This window comes from Alosa pseudoharengus, unplaced genomic scaffold (assembly GCF_046254945.1).
Source record: "Alosa pseudoharengus isolate Yale_2024_CS ecotype anadromous, Long Island Sound unplaced genomic scaffold, YU_APseudo_1.1 YU_APseudo_1.1_scf_2, whole genome shotgun sequence".
In the NCBI taxonomy this organism is placed as follows: domain Eukaryota; kingdom Metazoa; phylum Chordata; class Actinopteri; order Clupeiformes; family Clupeidae; genus Alosa; species Alosa pseudoharengus.
The window spans coordinates 2,341,554-2,357,101 of NW_027468663.1; the positions used below are offsets into that span (position 1 = coordinate 2,341,554).

At 39.7% G+C, this 15,548-nt stretch overlaps 1 protein-coding gene across 1 annotated transcript in view; it reads right to left on the reverse strand.

The window, feature by feature from the left end:
- Nucleotides 1-15,310, reverse strand: part of LOC143133623 (guanine nucleotide-binding protein G(olf) subunit alpha) — a 276,765-nt gene extending 261,455 nt beyond the window's left edge. The window contains exon 1 of the mRNA XM_076293378.1: nucleotides 14,655-15,310. Within this exon, the coding sequence (XP_076149493.1) occupies nucleotides 14,655-15,117 (463 nt within the window). The 5' untranslated portion in view covers nucleotides 15,118-15,310. The remainder of the gene's footprint in view (nucleotides 1-14,654) is intronic.
- Between the last annotated feature and the right edge of the window lie 238 nt (nucleotides 15,311-15,548).

Sequence of the window (15,548 nt, forward strand, 5' to 3'; positions counted from 1 at the left end):
TACTCGTACCTGCTCACTCAGCGCTCACAGCGCCCCCACTCTTTTCTATGTCAAAATTCTATGATGGAATCTTATGAGATAGGGCGCCTAGTTTAGCCTGTTAGTCCTCTAAAATGTTATTTAACATTGAGGAAATGCAGAAATGATTTAGAAACGTACAACAGTAGCTACATATAGAATATACCAAATATATATATATATTTTTTTTTTTTACCATCACTTTGGCGCCCCCACGGTGCTGCGCCCCTATGCGCCACATATAGCGCATACCCACTTTTTGTGCCACTGAATATACCAGAGCCCTTTTACTTTACCCATCAACTGGCTAATGCTAGCATGATTTAGCACGCTATAAGCTAATACACTTAGCATCTACGAAAGAACAGCACATATCTTTTTTTCACAAAGAATCTGTCACAATTAACAACGATGTCTCTTACAAACAACTACACAATGTATGACGGGAGCGATGACGTGGTCGTGTCTGCAGCCTAGACGGTAAAACATAATGGACAAAGCGTTGTGTCTGCAGCCAGCCAGCTGTCAATCATAGGTGTAAACACGCCCTTTTTAGATTTGTTAAAATAACATAAAAAAAAATAATTTCAGCGAGAAAAGAAAAATTGTGTGTATTGAAGCATCTTGAAAACTATTTTTTCGAATAAAAAGTTGTAGATACAAAAATAGGGGAGAAAGGTGACACGGAAAGTTGGCTACTTGGCCATTGAAATACATGGGGATGGGCGGAGTTACACATTGTACTGCAGCCAGCCACCAGGGGGCTCTGGACTAGCGCTCCCATCACTTCAAAGAGACGGAACACTGTCCAGTTCTATATATACAGTCTATGGCTCAAACACCTTCATAGCCACTGAAGTGAGGGCAACTGGCCTGAAGTCGTTGAGCCCAGTTGTTTTTGTTGTCTTCGGGACCGAAATGATGGTAGATGATTTAAAACACTGTGGAACTACACACTGAAAACAGCTGGGGAAAGCTGATCTGGTCCTGCTGCTTTCCTGGCCTTCTGTTTTTTTAAAAGTTTGCACACCTCTGCCTCCTGGATGACAAAGGGAGGAGTGGGGGAGGTGGGAGGAGAGGGGAAGACTGCCGGTGACTGATTGTCCTCAAACCGGGCATAAAATGCATTGAGTCTATCAGGAAGCTCAGGGTCCTCATCTGGTGGTGAAGTAGGCCCTCTATTGAAAATGGTCTTCTCCTTCAGACTTTTCCAGACTGACCTGGGGTTGTTGGTGGCCAGTTGATGCTCCAGTTTCAATGCATAATCAGCTTTAGCTTTTCTGATAGCAGAACGAAGTTCATACTTGGCAGTCTTATACTCCCCCTTGTCTCCTTTCTTAAATGCAGAACTTTTTTCCTGCAAAGTGCAGCAACCTCTTTGGTGAACCAGGGTTTATCATTGCCATATTATGTCTTGATGCATTTGGTCCCAATGCAGTCATCAACACAAAACCAGACGCATGACGTCACAGCCTCTGTGTACTCGTCTAGGCCGACACGTGTGTTTAAAGATGTCCCAGTTGGTGCTTTCAAAGCAGCCTTTCAGCGTATCGATAGCATCTGTGGACCATACTTTCACGATGTTGGACTTCGGCTTCACAGATTTAAGTTTCTGACGATACTCTGGGACGAGGAAGAGTGTTGCGTGGTCAGACTTTCCCAGCGGAGCACTCGGGAATGCACGGTAAGCCGAAGTGATAGAGGTGTAGCAGTGAACCAGAATGTTATCTCCTCTTGTCGGACATGTCACCTGTTGAGTGTAGTTTGGGAGCTCGTCAGAGAGATTGCAGTGGTTGAAGTCCCCCAGAACTATTACGGCAGAGTCTGGAAAACACTCGAAATCACGCATTGAAGAATCATACATTCCCAGGAGGTGTATGCGGGAGAGCAAGTGTCATGTGATCACTAGTGGGTCACAACCTGATCTATAAAGAACATATATAAAGTTCAGTGGTCACAACGTTGTCACACGCACACCTAATGTTTATTTTGTGCAGCGAGAGTAGCCTACTTGGGATTTTCTGCGGCTACTTCTGTTCAAGTAGCATTGATGAGACAGTCACGTTTTTTCCTACACGGTATTATATGTAGAGAAAACATTAGCCTTTGAGTATTTTAATAGTCAGTTGTAAACAAAGAACTATTCTCATGTAACTCTTTTGTAAATGGACTGAAGTTCGCTCTAAATATCTACGTTTACTGATTATGCTAACCGTTAGCATCTCTATGGGATTTCTCATATACATTAGGGCTGCACGATATATCTAAAATCTATCGTTATCGCGATATCAACGCTTGTGATGGACATACCGCAAAGATTACTTAATTTTCGATAAATTTTGATACATTTTCTGTGCCGTGCGCATTCCATGGCCTACAGTCTATGATGTATTCACATTCTGAATGTCAACATATTTTACCAAACCGATGCTGTCATGCAGCCCTAGAAGCCCGTCCCCTACCAGTTTAGGTGTGTGGTGTTTTAGGTGTTGAGGCAGGAGCTAAGTCGTGATGGCTGAAGATAGTGAGTCAAGCGAGGTAGGTTACACTTATGTGAAGAGGAATTGGTGACTAAAGGAAAAGCACGTCTGTTATATGGAAATATTTTGGTTTTATAAAGGACGACGTATTACAAACAGAGCGCCAAATGCGTCCTTCTCCACTGTGTTAAAATAAACAATTTCTTTCGTTGTTGTTATAGGATCAGAAGATAGCCTATCTATCTTTCACTGTAAGGCTTGTATTTCATGATTTGCATTTAGCAAAAGCCCCAGACAGCAGCAGAGAGGTAATCAGGATTCGTTATTTGTAAAAGTTGTTTAGCCTACTTCGTTAGCCTGGACTGCGATCGCAGCCACTTACTTTCACTTTCCGCTGCCCTCGTAGTCGGCATGCCGGTAGCCTAATAACGTGGGATGCGCAGCGTATGAGGTTAGACTGGGCTACTTAAGATTTTAGATGAGTGACCGCCGCGATATAGCTTAAGTAGGCCTAGCTTTTTTTCTAGGCCCAGCGAAGGCTGGCAATGTGGAATATTCCGCTGGTTGGTGCACAAGTATTCAGATTGGCTGTCTATCAGTCTTTTACGAGGATTTTCTTGGAGCACATCTTCCACACAACTTCGATAGCCTAGTCAGTAGGTATCTTAGCTGTCCACTTTCATCAGGCCATATAAAGCCTAGGCTACATAATATACTGCTCAAAAAAATTTAAGGAACACTTACAGTTTTTCACAATTGTTAAAACCCATTTTTTGAAACCTTCCACCCTTCTCTCCATTCTCAAACTACATTCACAGAATTTCTGACAGTTCTTGCAAAATAAAACACTCGCCTTAAAAGTTTTTCTTATGCTCAGAACCAAACAGTGTCAGAGCACCAATCCAGTGTATGATTGAAGTGTCCCCTTAATTTTTTTGAGCAGTATATTTATATTGTTTATGTAGAAAATTATACATTTATTTCTGTAATTATACATTTACCCCCCCCCCAACCCTACAGTCTATGTTAGCAGCAAGTAGAACAGAGAAAAACATTAAATATTTAAATATCGCAAGTTATATCGTTATCGCAGTACTCAATAATGTTATCGCATATCGCATGTTTTCCTAATATCGTGCAGCCCTAATATACATTAGCATTAGTTTCTATTTTTAAACTTGGAATGCTAGCCTACATGATTGCTCTTAAACAAAACATCGAAGGAAATAACTGAGATGTACTCTGTTGGTCTGCTTAGTTTTACAGTGAATCCTATGTAAAGGTTTGAAAGGAACTATAGCTTCAGACTTTCTCTTGGGAAACTGTTAGGCCTATTCATCTTCTCTAATGTAGCTGGCTAGACCATGTCATTGCCACACACACAAGTGGGGGCAGAATTGGAAATGTGTCAGAGTAACAATGCATTGGTTGATTTGGTTAAAAAGTCACAGGTTAGGTTATTGGTTATTATTGTAATGATGCTATTCATAAATAATGAGCTGTAAAGTAACTCAGACTTTAACAAAACATTTTTTTTAAAGGATATCGACTAATTATCGTTATCGTCAAAATCACGAAAAATATCGAGATATTATTTTTTGTCCATATCGCCCACCCCTAGTTCTCAAGACTACCTAGACGAGATGCTCTGGGTTGCCAGTTGTAATGAAGACATAGCTTACGTTAGTTGACCTGCAGCTGCTTTAACATTTCTTTTTTTTTTTTATTCATATGTTTATTGAAGGTATCGGTCAAATACAATGATAAAATGATACATTTGGGTTTTTTACTTACCTTAACATATATACACACATACACAACCACACAGATACTAAACTAGAAACTAAATGGATAGCAGAAAAAGAAATAATAATAAATAGTAAAAACAAAACACACAAACTAAATAAATCCTTGAAAACAAAACAACAACAAATAAAATTGGGCCTCACAACTGACACATAAATACAAGATTAAAGCCAGAAAAAAAAAGATAGCAAAGGTAACAGCCGCCTACTGGTAACACAGATATTAAACACCCCTAAGAGTATAGCCTACAAGTCGGTAGATGGGAACTGAATTGATTTCAAATGTTCAAGAAAAGGGTTCCATATTTTATAGAATTTAATCGTGGACCCATGTAGTGTAGCTCTCATCTTCTCTAATTTGGAAAAGGACAAAAGATCTCTCAGCCATTGATAAACTGTAGGAGGAGCAGAGGATTTCCACTTGAATAAGATCAATCTCCTAGCCAGGAGCGCGGCAAATGCTACAAAATCGGCCTTGTATTTAGGCACCATAAGAGTAAGGGGTAGCACTCCAAATAGGACTGTCACTGGGGTAGGATCACAGGGCACATTTAAAACAGTTGAAAGAATATTAAAAATTTCAGTCCAGAAATTATGAAGACTTGGACAAGATAAAAACATATGAATTAGGGAGGCTGGAGACTGTTGGCATCGATCACATAGGGGGCTTATATGGGGATAAATCCTAGAGAGTCTCTCTTTAGTCCAGTGGGTGCGATGAAGGATTTTAAATTGTATTAAACCATGTTTGGCACAGAAGGATGAAGAATGCACACGGTACAAGATTCTCTCCCATATATCCTCCCAACACCTCCCCAAGATCTTGTTCCCAGAGAGTCTTAATGGAAGAAAGGGAATGATTGTATTCAGAAAATATTTTGCTATACATGTATGAAATGAAACCTTTCTCTCTGAAAACTGGTTGTAGAAATATGTTTTTTTCATCTTGTGGCTTAATGGGGAAGTTAGGGGTTTCAGCTTGAACAAAGCTGCGTATCTGTAAATATTGAAAGAAATTATTTTTACCCAAGGAGAATCGTCCGGTCAGCTGCTTAAACGAGGCAAAGGTTTCATCTATGAAGAGGTCACTGAAAGAGGTGATACCTGCTTGAACCCATGCCTTGCCCATTAATGATGGTGGAAATGAATGATTTTGATTGATAGGGGCATGAAGCAGAGATGGAGTAATGTCAAAGTGAAGCTTAATCTGTTTCCAAATTTTGAGAGTAGTCCTCACAAGTATATTTTTTGTGTATTGTACAGTGGAAGAGGTTCTAGGAGAATATAAGAGTGCTGGGAGGGAAGATGGTTTGCAGGAAGTAGCTTCCATATTGACCCAGGCGGCAGTATGTTCTGCATTTGGGATTTGTAGCCAGTAGTGAAATATACGTAAGTTGGCAGCCCAATAATAAAATTGGAAGTTTGGTAAAGCAAGGCCACCAAGAACCCTTGGTCTTTCTAAATAAACTTTGCGGAGTCTTGAAGGCCGATTCTGCCAAAGGAATTTGGAAATCAAACTGTCTAATTTACGGAAGAAAGTTTTGGTTAGGTATACTGGCAAACACTGAAAGAGGTAAGAGAATTTAGGTAGAATATTCATCTTAACCGAGTTAACACGCCCAGCCATAGATAGGGGAAGTAAAGACCAGCGTATTAGATCTTGTTTAGTTCTAGTTAGCAGAGGATCAAAGTTTGCTCTGAAGAGCCTTTCAAACTTATCTGTTATTTGAATACCTAGATAGGTGAATTTATCAGAAACTACTTTAAATGGTATATTTGTTTGTGAGATAAAGTTGCGTCCGGCTGTGTTCAAAGGAAAGATCTCGCTTTTGTCATAGTTGACCTTGTAGCCTGAAATAGCCCCAAAGGCATGAAGTGTGGAGAATACATTTGGCAGTGAAGAACTCAGATTAGAAAGGAAAAGAAGCAAGGCATCGGCATACAGAGCAACCTTTTGCTCAACTTCACCCCTGAGTATGCCAGAGATCTGTGAATGAGAACGTAAAGCTACAGAGAGAGGCTCAATAGCAATTGCAAAAAGTAAAGGAGATAACGGGCAGCCCTGTCTGGTGCCACGTTGAAGATTGAAGTATTCTGAATTTATATTGTTGGTTCTAACTGAGGCAGAGGGGAGATGGTATAAGAGTTTAATCCAGGAGATGAATTTGTCACATAACCCAAACTTCTTCAGGGTGTAGAAAAGGTCATTTAACTCCACACGGTCGAAGGCCTTCTCCGCATCTAACGCAACAACGGCCTCCGAACCGCGTGAAGGGGGAGAGTATATTATGTTAAATAGACGTCTAACATTGAAAAAGGAATGTCTATTTTTAATGAATCCTGTTTGGTCATGAGATATCAATGAAGGTAAAATGGAGTCTAAACGCATAGCCAATACCTTAGCTAATAGCTTAGCATCTACATTGATCAACGAAATAGGTCTATAGGAGCCGCAGAGGAGTGGGTCTTTGTTTTTTTTTAATATCAAGGAGATAGATGCTTGCCGTAGAGATGGTGGTAAGCAGGTGGAGGTAAATGATTCATTCAACATTTCAAGCAAGAGAGGGGTCAATAGATCAGAATTTTTTTTATAGAATTCTACAGGGAAGCCATCTGGGCCTGGACATTTACCAATTTGCATTGCACGGATTGCGCTGGATATCTCATCTAATGTGATTGGCTGTTCTAAATCTGACGCTGAGGTTTCGTCTAAACTGGGAATAGGAAGATTCTGAAAGAAAGAGTCCAATTCAGATATTCCGCCTTGTGCCTCAGAAGTGTATAAGTAGTAGTAGTAAGTTTTGAATTGGTCATTTATTTGTTGTGGATCAACTGTAGTCCCTGTTGGTGTATTTATCTTCAAAATTTGTTGCGCTGAGGTTTTGCTACGCAGTTGATGAGCTAACAGTTTGCTGGATTTATCACCTTGTTCATATAGAGTGTATCTACATTTAAAAAGGAGGTCTTCAGCAAGAGTGCTTGACAAGTTATTAAATTCAGATTGTAATACCAGTCTCTGCTTATACACATCTGGGGAGGGAGAAGAGGCGTACGTTTGGTCAAGTTGTGAAATCTGATATAGAAGTTCTGCAATTCTTTTTTCTCTCATTCTTTTCTCGTAGCTTGCATAAGAAATGATGATGCCCCTGGCAAATGCCTTAAATGTTTCCCATAGGATAGAGGGGGAAGTGTCTGCAGTTTTGTTGACCTTGATAAACACATCAATATTGGTGGACATGAATTGCACAAAATCATCGTCTGATAGTAGACGAGTGTTAAAACGCCATGGTGGACGTGGCTTTGTATGACCTTTCCAGTTAAGTTCCAGAGTTACAGGACTATGATCAGAGATAAATATGGGGTTATATGTACATGAGTGCACAGCAGAAAGGAAACGATTATCTAATAGAAAATAGTCTATACGTGTGAATGTGTGGTGCACATTTGAGAAAAAGGAATAAGCTCTATCAGTTGGGTTCAGGAACCGCCAGACATCAGATACATGAAATTCTTTTAAAAAGGACTTGATTAGTTTAGCTGACTTTGTTTGAGGCTTGCTATTCATAAAGGAGCGGTCTAAAGAAGGATTCAGCCAACAGTTAAAGTCACCACCTAAGATGAGGCACTGAGACTGCATATCTTGGAAAAAAGACAAAAAGGATTTGAAAAAAATGTTGTCATCCCAATTGGGGGCATACACATTTGCTAAAATCACTGGGGTGTTATAAAGTGTTCCTGTTACTATGACATATCTTCCATTCTTATCTATTTTGGTTTTTGACAAAGTAAATGGAACAGACTTGTGAATGAGAATTGCAGTTCCTCTTGCCTTACAGCCGAATTGTGAGTGATACACCTGGCCAACCCATCGTTTCTGCAACAAAGAATGTTTATCTGTTTTCAAGTGCGTTTCCTGTAGGAAAGCGATGTGGGTCCCAAGAGTTTGAAGATGATGAAGAACTTTGCTTCTCTTGACTGGTTCATTCAGTCCTTTTACATTCCAGCATGTAAATTTGAGTGCATGTCCCCCATGTTGAAGAGTGGGTTTTGGAATACTTTGGGGGTTCATATTACGGCAAGAATGGAGGCAGAAAATGTATGAATCAGTAGTAAGCATAACATTATAATAAAGAATCTGGCGTTGAAACTACACAAATTAGAAGGCCCATACACATACAAAAAGTAAAAAGAAAAAACATAGTAAACATAGACACAGATACAAACCAAAGACTGCTGAAGCGTCAACCTGAACTTAACGCACGCATCCCTCCCTAAAGAACACATTAAACTCTTAATGGAACTTCACTTCCATGCCCACTGGGCCAAGTACTAGGCTAAAGCCTAAATGTAGAGTGTTCAAATAACAAAAAAGCACAATATTGTTGTTCCCATTTCTTTTTTCTTTCTTTGTTTTTATAAGGGAAAAAAATTTAAACTGTGACAGTACACAAGCAAAAGAGTGCTGGTCTGCATGCACTGTAAATAGCCAATGTTATTAGATGAGGACTACTGGGTGGAAAAAAAAAATCAGCTGATTGATATATATGTCAGCTTAGTAGAATTACAATTTGGCATCCAACATAACAAGTAGCCTACACAAACATGGTTGTTCAAAATTCCCTCTACTCTATGGTTTCACCCACTGTGGTTGTCACAAAGGCCATTGCTTTGTCAGGATTAGAACATTTGTAAACCTCACCCTTTCCCAGCGTGATTTTTAGCTCCGCAGGAAAAAACAGTCCAAATTTGATAGAAGGGTGATCATGTAGAATCTTCTTCACAGGGGTAAATGCCGCACGTTTCTTTGCTACCTCAGCCGTGAAGTCAGGGAAGATGGACAGTCTGTTGCCGTTGCGTTGTAGTGGGGATGCCTCAGATGCTCGTCGGAGAATCTGGTCACGGACATCGTAGTAGTGTACTCTGATTACAAACGCGCGTGGACGTGACGCAGCCTTTCCAATCTTCTTCGGCCTTTCACGGGGAGTGCGATGTGCTCTGTCCAGCAAGGGCTTTTCATCCAGCCCTAGCATATCTTGAAGAATCTGAGCGATAAATTGTGTAGGATGAATGTTCCCTTCATCTCCCTCGGGTATCCCTAATATGCGGAGATTATGCCTCCTCTGCCTGCCCTCCAGGTCGTCGCATTTTGACTTTAGTGCACACACTTCGGCATATAACTCTTCAAGTTTGGACTCCAAGCTAGCGACTGTGTCGCTATGAGTTGAGGCGAAAGTCTCCAGCTCTTGAATAGTGGAAGCATGGGTATCCACGGTAGCCTGCAAGCCCGACAATGAGTTTTTGAGCTCCTCCTTGACGGCAGATATTTCGTTTCGGAGACTGTTGGATAACAAGTCCACTTTAGAATCAATCTTGCCACATATGTCCACTTTTAAAGCTTGCAGAGCCTCCGTGAATTTAGTTGCACTCAATATGTCTGACTCCATGCTAGCCACCTCACCGACGTTAGCATTCCCTTTAGCTGAGCTTTTAAGAGAATCTGGCTTGCTGCGTGCTGAGGTGTTCTTTGAAGCCTCGCGTTTAGGTCGAGAGTCACTCATTTTCAGGCAGGAAACATCACAATCGACAGCTCACACTTCCAAGATAACGGAGTGGGAAAGTATAATGCAAAATATTGACCGTACTGCGCTTTATAAGAAAATAAAAGTTGTACTTGGCAGGAGCTCACGGAAAACACGTCTACTCCATTACCTGCGCACTAGCATGCTTTAACATTTCTCCAACCATGGCCCAGCTACACATTACGGAAACAGTGAAAACAAAAAATCTCTCTCTCACCAACGTAACATATTTAGCTGAAGTTAGCCTACCTGTCGTAGATAACCAGAATTACATTCTCCAGAATTGTAGGCTAAGTCAGAATGTAAACTGGGCCACAGATGGTAAGCACAATTACATTAGCTTAAATCTATCTAGCCTAGTATAACCTAAAACTAGCTTAATTAAAATGTCACAGCCCATATTTTTTTTTAATTAGAATATAGATAAAGAGAATAAATCATTATGCAAATACTTTTTCTTTTAATACATTTAAAAACAGGTACTTTTTACTTTTACTTAAGTAGGGTTATCATTGTGGTACTTTTACCTTTACTAAAGTAAATATTTCTTTGCTTATTTGTACTTTTACTTAAGTACTGAGTTTCAGTACTTCCTCCACCACTGGTTATAGTAATGTTGTCAAATAAGCCATTACTTCAATTCATCGTGTTTCCTTACTCTCTGACGACATATGGTGATCATTTTTGGAATGGTTACAATTTATTTTCTATATATTTCCTACATACTGGTCCTTTAAAGTAGGCTACTTGGCAATGGCATGGACTCACGCAAGCTGTCAAACACGGTCACTAACCTATGTGGTGCACTAGTGTTGCATGGTGCACCAATACTAGAAAAGTATCGCAATACCCTGAAATTAAAAATGACCAACACCTAATTTTATTAATATCGATACTTTTAAGAATGACCATGACGTTTTAAGAATAACCGTGACGTTCTTTTGAAGTAACATGCCCGTGCGTAAGGTATGCTTCTAGTGCCTCCTCCCGTAGCCTGTGCGTCTTTTCTCCTCACACACATACGCGCAGCTGTCGTTCCATAAACAGCGAGGCATGGCTGCTAGTTTAAGTGATAATATTTTTAACTACTAGTAATTATGCAGATTATAAAATACTATACATTCTTAACAAAATATACACTTTATATGAATTCCAAAATATATGAAATATGACATAAGCCATCATTTTCCGTGCGTAGTTTGTGTGTGTGTGTGGAGAGTCAAGCAGAATGTAGGATGGCCACTGGTGTGCTCACTGTATTCAATATTAATGATGACGTCAAGTTGGTAGGGGCCCTCAAATCAAATAAATTTTTAAAGTAAGTATCGAAGAAGTATCGAAATCGCAATTCTTGACTTGGTATCGGTATTGAAACAATAATTTTGGTATTGTGATAACACTATGGTGCACCCCTCTGCTTTAGGCTTATATGTTGAAATGTTTATGTTAGCTAACTGTATAGAATGTGGTGCTATCAGAGCAGAGCAAGATGTTACAGATGGTGCGTGACGTGAAGTGATGCCTCGTATTAAAAAAAAAAAAAAACCCAGAGATTTAAGTGCCATCGAAATGAGGCACCGAAATCCACGTTGTTATTTGATGTCATTACTACTGCTTGCCTCGGCGCCGGTTATTAGAACCGGGTTTCGGTGTCCACCACTAACCGTTTCCCATAGGATTTCTGCATGCCTTAAGGATATTTCAGTCTTGATGAAATATCGGCACCTTCAGCTTAGGCCTAGTCCACACCTACCAAACCGACCTTTTTTTCCTCCGTCTTCCCTGGAACCGTATTAAGAATATTTGCGTCCAAACGGATCCATCTCAACATGACTCAACACGTTACTTCATATCCCAGGCCTATAGGTGGCACTGTTTGTTACAGATATTGACCAACGCTTGCGTGCTGTGTAGGCCATACAACAGACAGAGTAGGCTACGACAAAACTGGCTAGTGCGAGGAAACCAGAATTGTTTGTGTGGACTTATAGCCTAGTGAACTGTCAACTGTAGTCAACTGTAAAACTAATAAACTTAAAGGAATTATCTGGAGTAAAATGCACTTTAGATCAATTTACGGATGATTGGGAGTACATACGTTGAGTTGACATCCAAATCATGTCATTTGGATGTGTTTTAAGAAAGTTCGACGTTACCGTTTTTAGTCAAAACTCGTTAGAGTGGAAGTGAGAAGGGCATATTATTTCGCCGCTACAAAACCCTATTTTTATACCTCTTCTACAGTTCCAAACAACATTACACTTACGTGGTAGTGAGTAGAGGGTCCCTAAAGCCAAACCGAAGTATCCCGAGGTCTTTATGTGGTCGGATAGAGAGTCCAGAATGAATTTCATCAAGCCAGTACCTTACCGGAAATGTTGTCATCTTTGCTGCCATCTTTAGGGGAAAGTCCGTAGGAGTCAATTGCCAAGTGTGCTCTGGAAATTCACAATTTCGTCGCCGTTTAAAAAAAAAAAAACATAGTCCAGTATTTCTTTTGAAATTGAAATGAAGTTGTATGGACTGGACTATGTTTTTTTTTTTTTTTTTTATTAAACGGCAAAGAAATTGTGAACTTTCCCCTAAAGATGGCAGCAAAGGACAACATTTCCGGAAAAAACTGAAAGATTCTGGTAAAAACTCTGGCCTTAGCCAAAGTGAATGTGTCTGGTTTTAACCAGGCTACATTTGAAAATCTTTTTCAGTGTATTTATTTTACAATAGAGGGGTTGCTACACAACAACAAAGATTTCTGAAAACAGTGTCCATATGGAAATGCGAAACTGAGTGACCATGCCTTTTTCTTGTATAACCTGCATGCAAGCCTACAACTGAATAAAATTAATTGTCAAAGCCATGCTTCATGCTACATTCCTTGTGTTTGCGGTGTTGTGTTAATGAGAGGCAAAAAAATGCAGCAAAAATTCTGTTTTCATCACTGTTGTGTGCATGGCCCCTGATAAAGTAGGATAATTTTGTGACACATCTTTAATTATATGTAGCCCTCTATCTTTCATTGTAAGTGAAAGATGATTAAATAATTAAATCAGTAAAATACATAAAGACATTTTTTGGAATAATAAATTAAAAGATTTTTCAATGTGTTTATTTTTCATGATCTATTGACCCATTGACACATCATAAAGGATAGAAAGATTTGTTGAAGTACATTGAAAAATAAATTGGTTAGGTGTGTTTTGTTTGGTTAAAATATAAAGTCGGTCGTTTTGGACAAAAGCGTCTGCTAAGAAATTTAAATATAAAACATAAACAAATGCAATATCATGAACAATTCAGTTCAGTAGATATTGACTGCTGTCAACAACACCAAAACCCTGAAAGCATACATGTTTTCAGGCCAAAGCCACTGCAATTATTTCAATAAGTAAATACTACTGTAGGGCTGTTAAAATAACACGTTAATTTCGATTAATTAATTACAGAAAGAATAACACGTTGATATTAACGCTGATTAATTGCATTTCATAGTGACATGAAGCACTGCTTGGTCCTGGGAATGAAACATGCCCAGACCACTCCTGTTGACAGAATCATTCTCTACTATTTCTACAGTAAAGAATTTCTGTTGCCAACCATAGGAGTTTGTAAAGTCTTAAGTATCAGCTCAATGCAAAGTAATCCGGAGGTAAGAGTTAGCACACCTCTTGATGATAATAATACTAGCCGCCAGCATTGTCAAAATTAATTTTGCAAACATGTTTACTTAGCCTACCCTATGACCAACCGACTAACTAACTAACTAACCGACGAGTCCTTACTAAATCAACAACATTTGTTGCACACTGAATAAAAATCTACAACATGTCTGAATGGCCAAAAAAAGGACAAATTATGGGGGGTATACCACACATTACCTTGGTGTTAGGGTACTGCACATGTCATTGACAGTGAGTGAAAACTTTGCATTTATCCTGCTAAAAATCTGACACCAGGCACTACGCTGATGCCTGCGCCAAAGGGAAAATTGTAATAAAAATGATAAAGTAAAATAAAAGAGACGTTGAACTTTTAAGTCTATAATGTTGGTTTGGCTGTTCATTGATTCACTCATCTGCCTAAATTGTTTTTAAAATATGTTTATAGCAAAAATGCTATTAATCACAGAGTATCTAATTAATTAGACTATTTTTTAATCGCTTGACAGCCCTAGTAAATACTACAGTATACTCTGATACTCTTTCTCCTTAATTGTTCTGTTCTTACAACAGGGTTATTTTGGTTTAAGAGATGATAAAGGATGAAATGTAAATAATTTCCCAGCTACTCACACTGTATTATTTCACACACTGGACTTCAAGGTGACATTAATGACTCATTGGATCTAAATAAATGAAGTCTTGCCCATACATTATGGACTTGCCTTTCCTGTAGGCCAACATACAATTGCTTGTAGCATATGCCCATTATGTTTGTGCAGGCCTGCAATTTCAATGACTAGAAGTTTTTATTAGCCAAATACATTTATGTACAAACTATGAAATGCATTTTTTTTATGATTAGGCTACCAAATGCATGCCTATCACAACCGATGATAATGCGACTGCTAAATTAGGGCAGCACTGGCACCTTACATCCAGTTTGGGCACTAGTCGTTGCATATATGAGATAACATGATCAATGAGCACATTGGCCTACTTAACACTGAAACACTCTTAGCCATTTAAGAGATTGCTACTGTAGGTGTAGACAATGGCCCTGGTCCACAAACAATGGTGCGAAACTGCATGGATACAGAGTCGGTTCACACCTACCCAATAGTAGAAGCCTGTGGGTCTGTTTATATTCCCGTTTGAGCTCTTTCAAGGCCTTGTCAATGGTTTTGCTGACTTTCTTAGCCTCCTTCTCGGCCTCCTTCTCCTCCACCAACAACTTATCCCAATGTTTCTGCTTAAGAGGGGCATTCTTTTGCAGCAATTGCAATCGTCTACGGTCCTTTCCCGATCCCTTACCACCTCCATTCTGTATTAATGAACCACCCGTATTCAAGTCTCCAGAGCAAGCGTCTCCACACAGCTGTTTGCCGGTGTCCCAGGGGTGTGTTTGGCTTGTGCGAAGCGGTGCATTCTCGCAGTATCCACCGGCGTCCTCTTGAGGAGGTCCCCCAGTACGCGAAAGAGCGGAATCTGGAGGCTGATCGGAATCCGAGGTAGCGTTTGAAATAGAAGCACTTAAATCTCCAAATAGTCGGGGGCGAAGACTGTAGCACAGCCCCATGATCTCTCCCACCTGTGTTTGTTAAAATAGACAAAAACAATACAGCACAATATCCCTACTCTTTAACTCCCCTCAACGTGCCATCGTTAAGCTGCTGCCCCAAATATGGGATATGTGTAGAATAAAACCAGTCTAAGTGTGGCTCAAACATTATTTGTCTTTTTCATTTTCACCACTCTGCCTACGCTTTTTAGTTACTGGATCACCTGATCTCTTTGCGGACACTGCAGGTCCACGTTACCGTATGTAATCTAATAGCTTACACTCAAAATCACGAGTTGAAGGCCACTTTAAAAGGTGACAAGAAGCGACTTTAAATGCGACTAGCCTATATCTCTCGACTAATTAGAGTTATCAGGTTTACTTTACATAATTTAATACTATAGGTCGACACTGATCAGCCATAACATTCAAAGTAGCCTAGGTCTAAG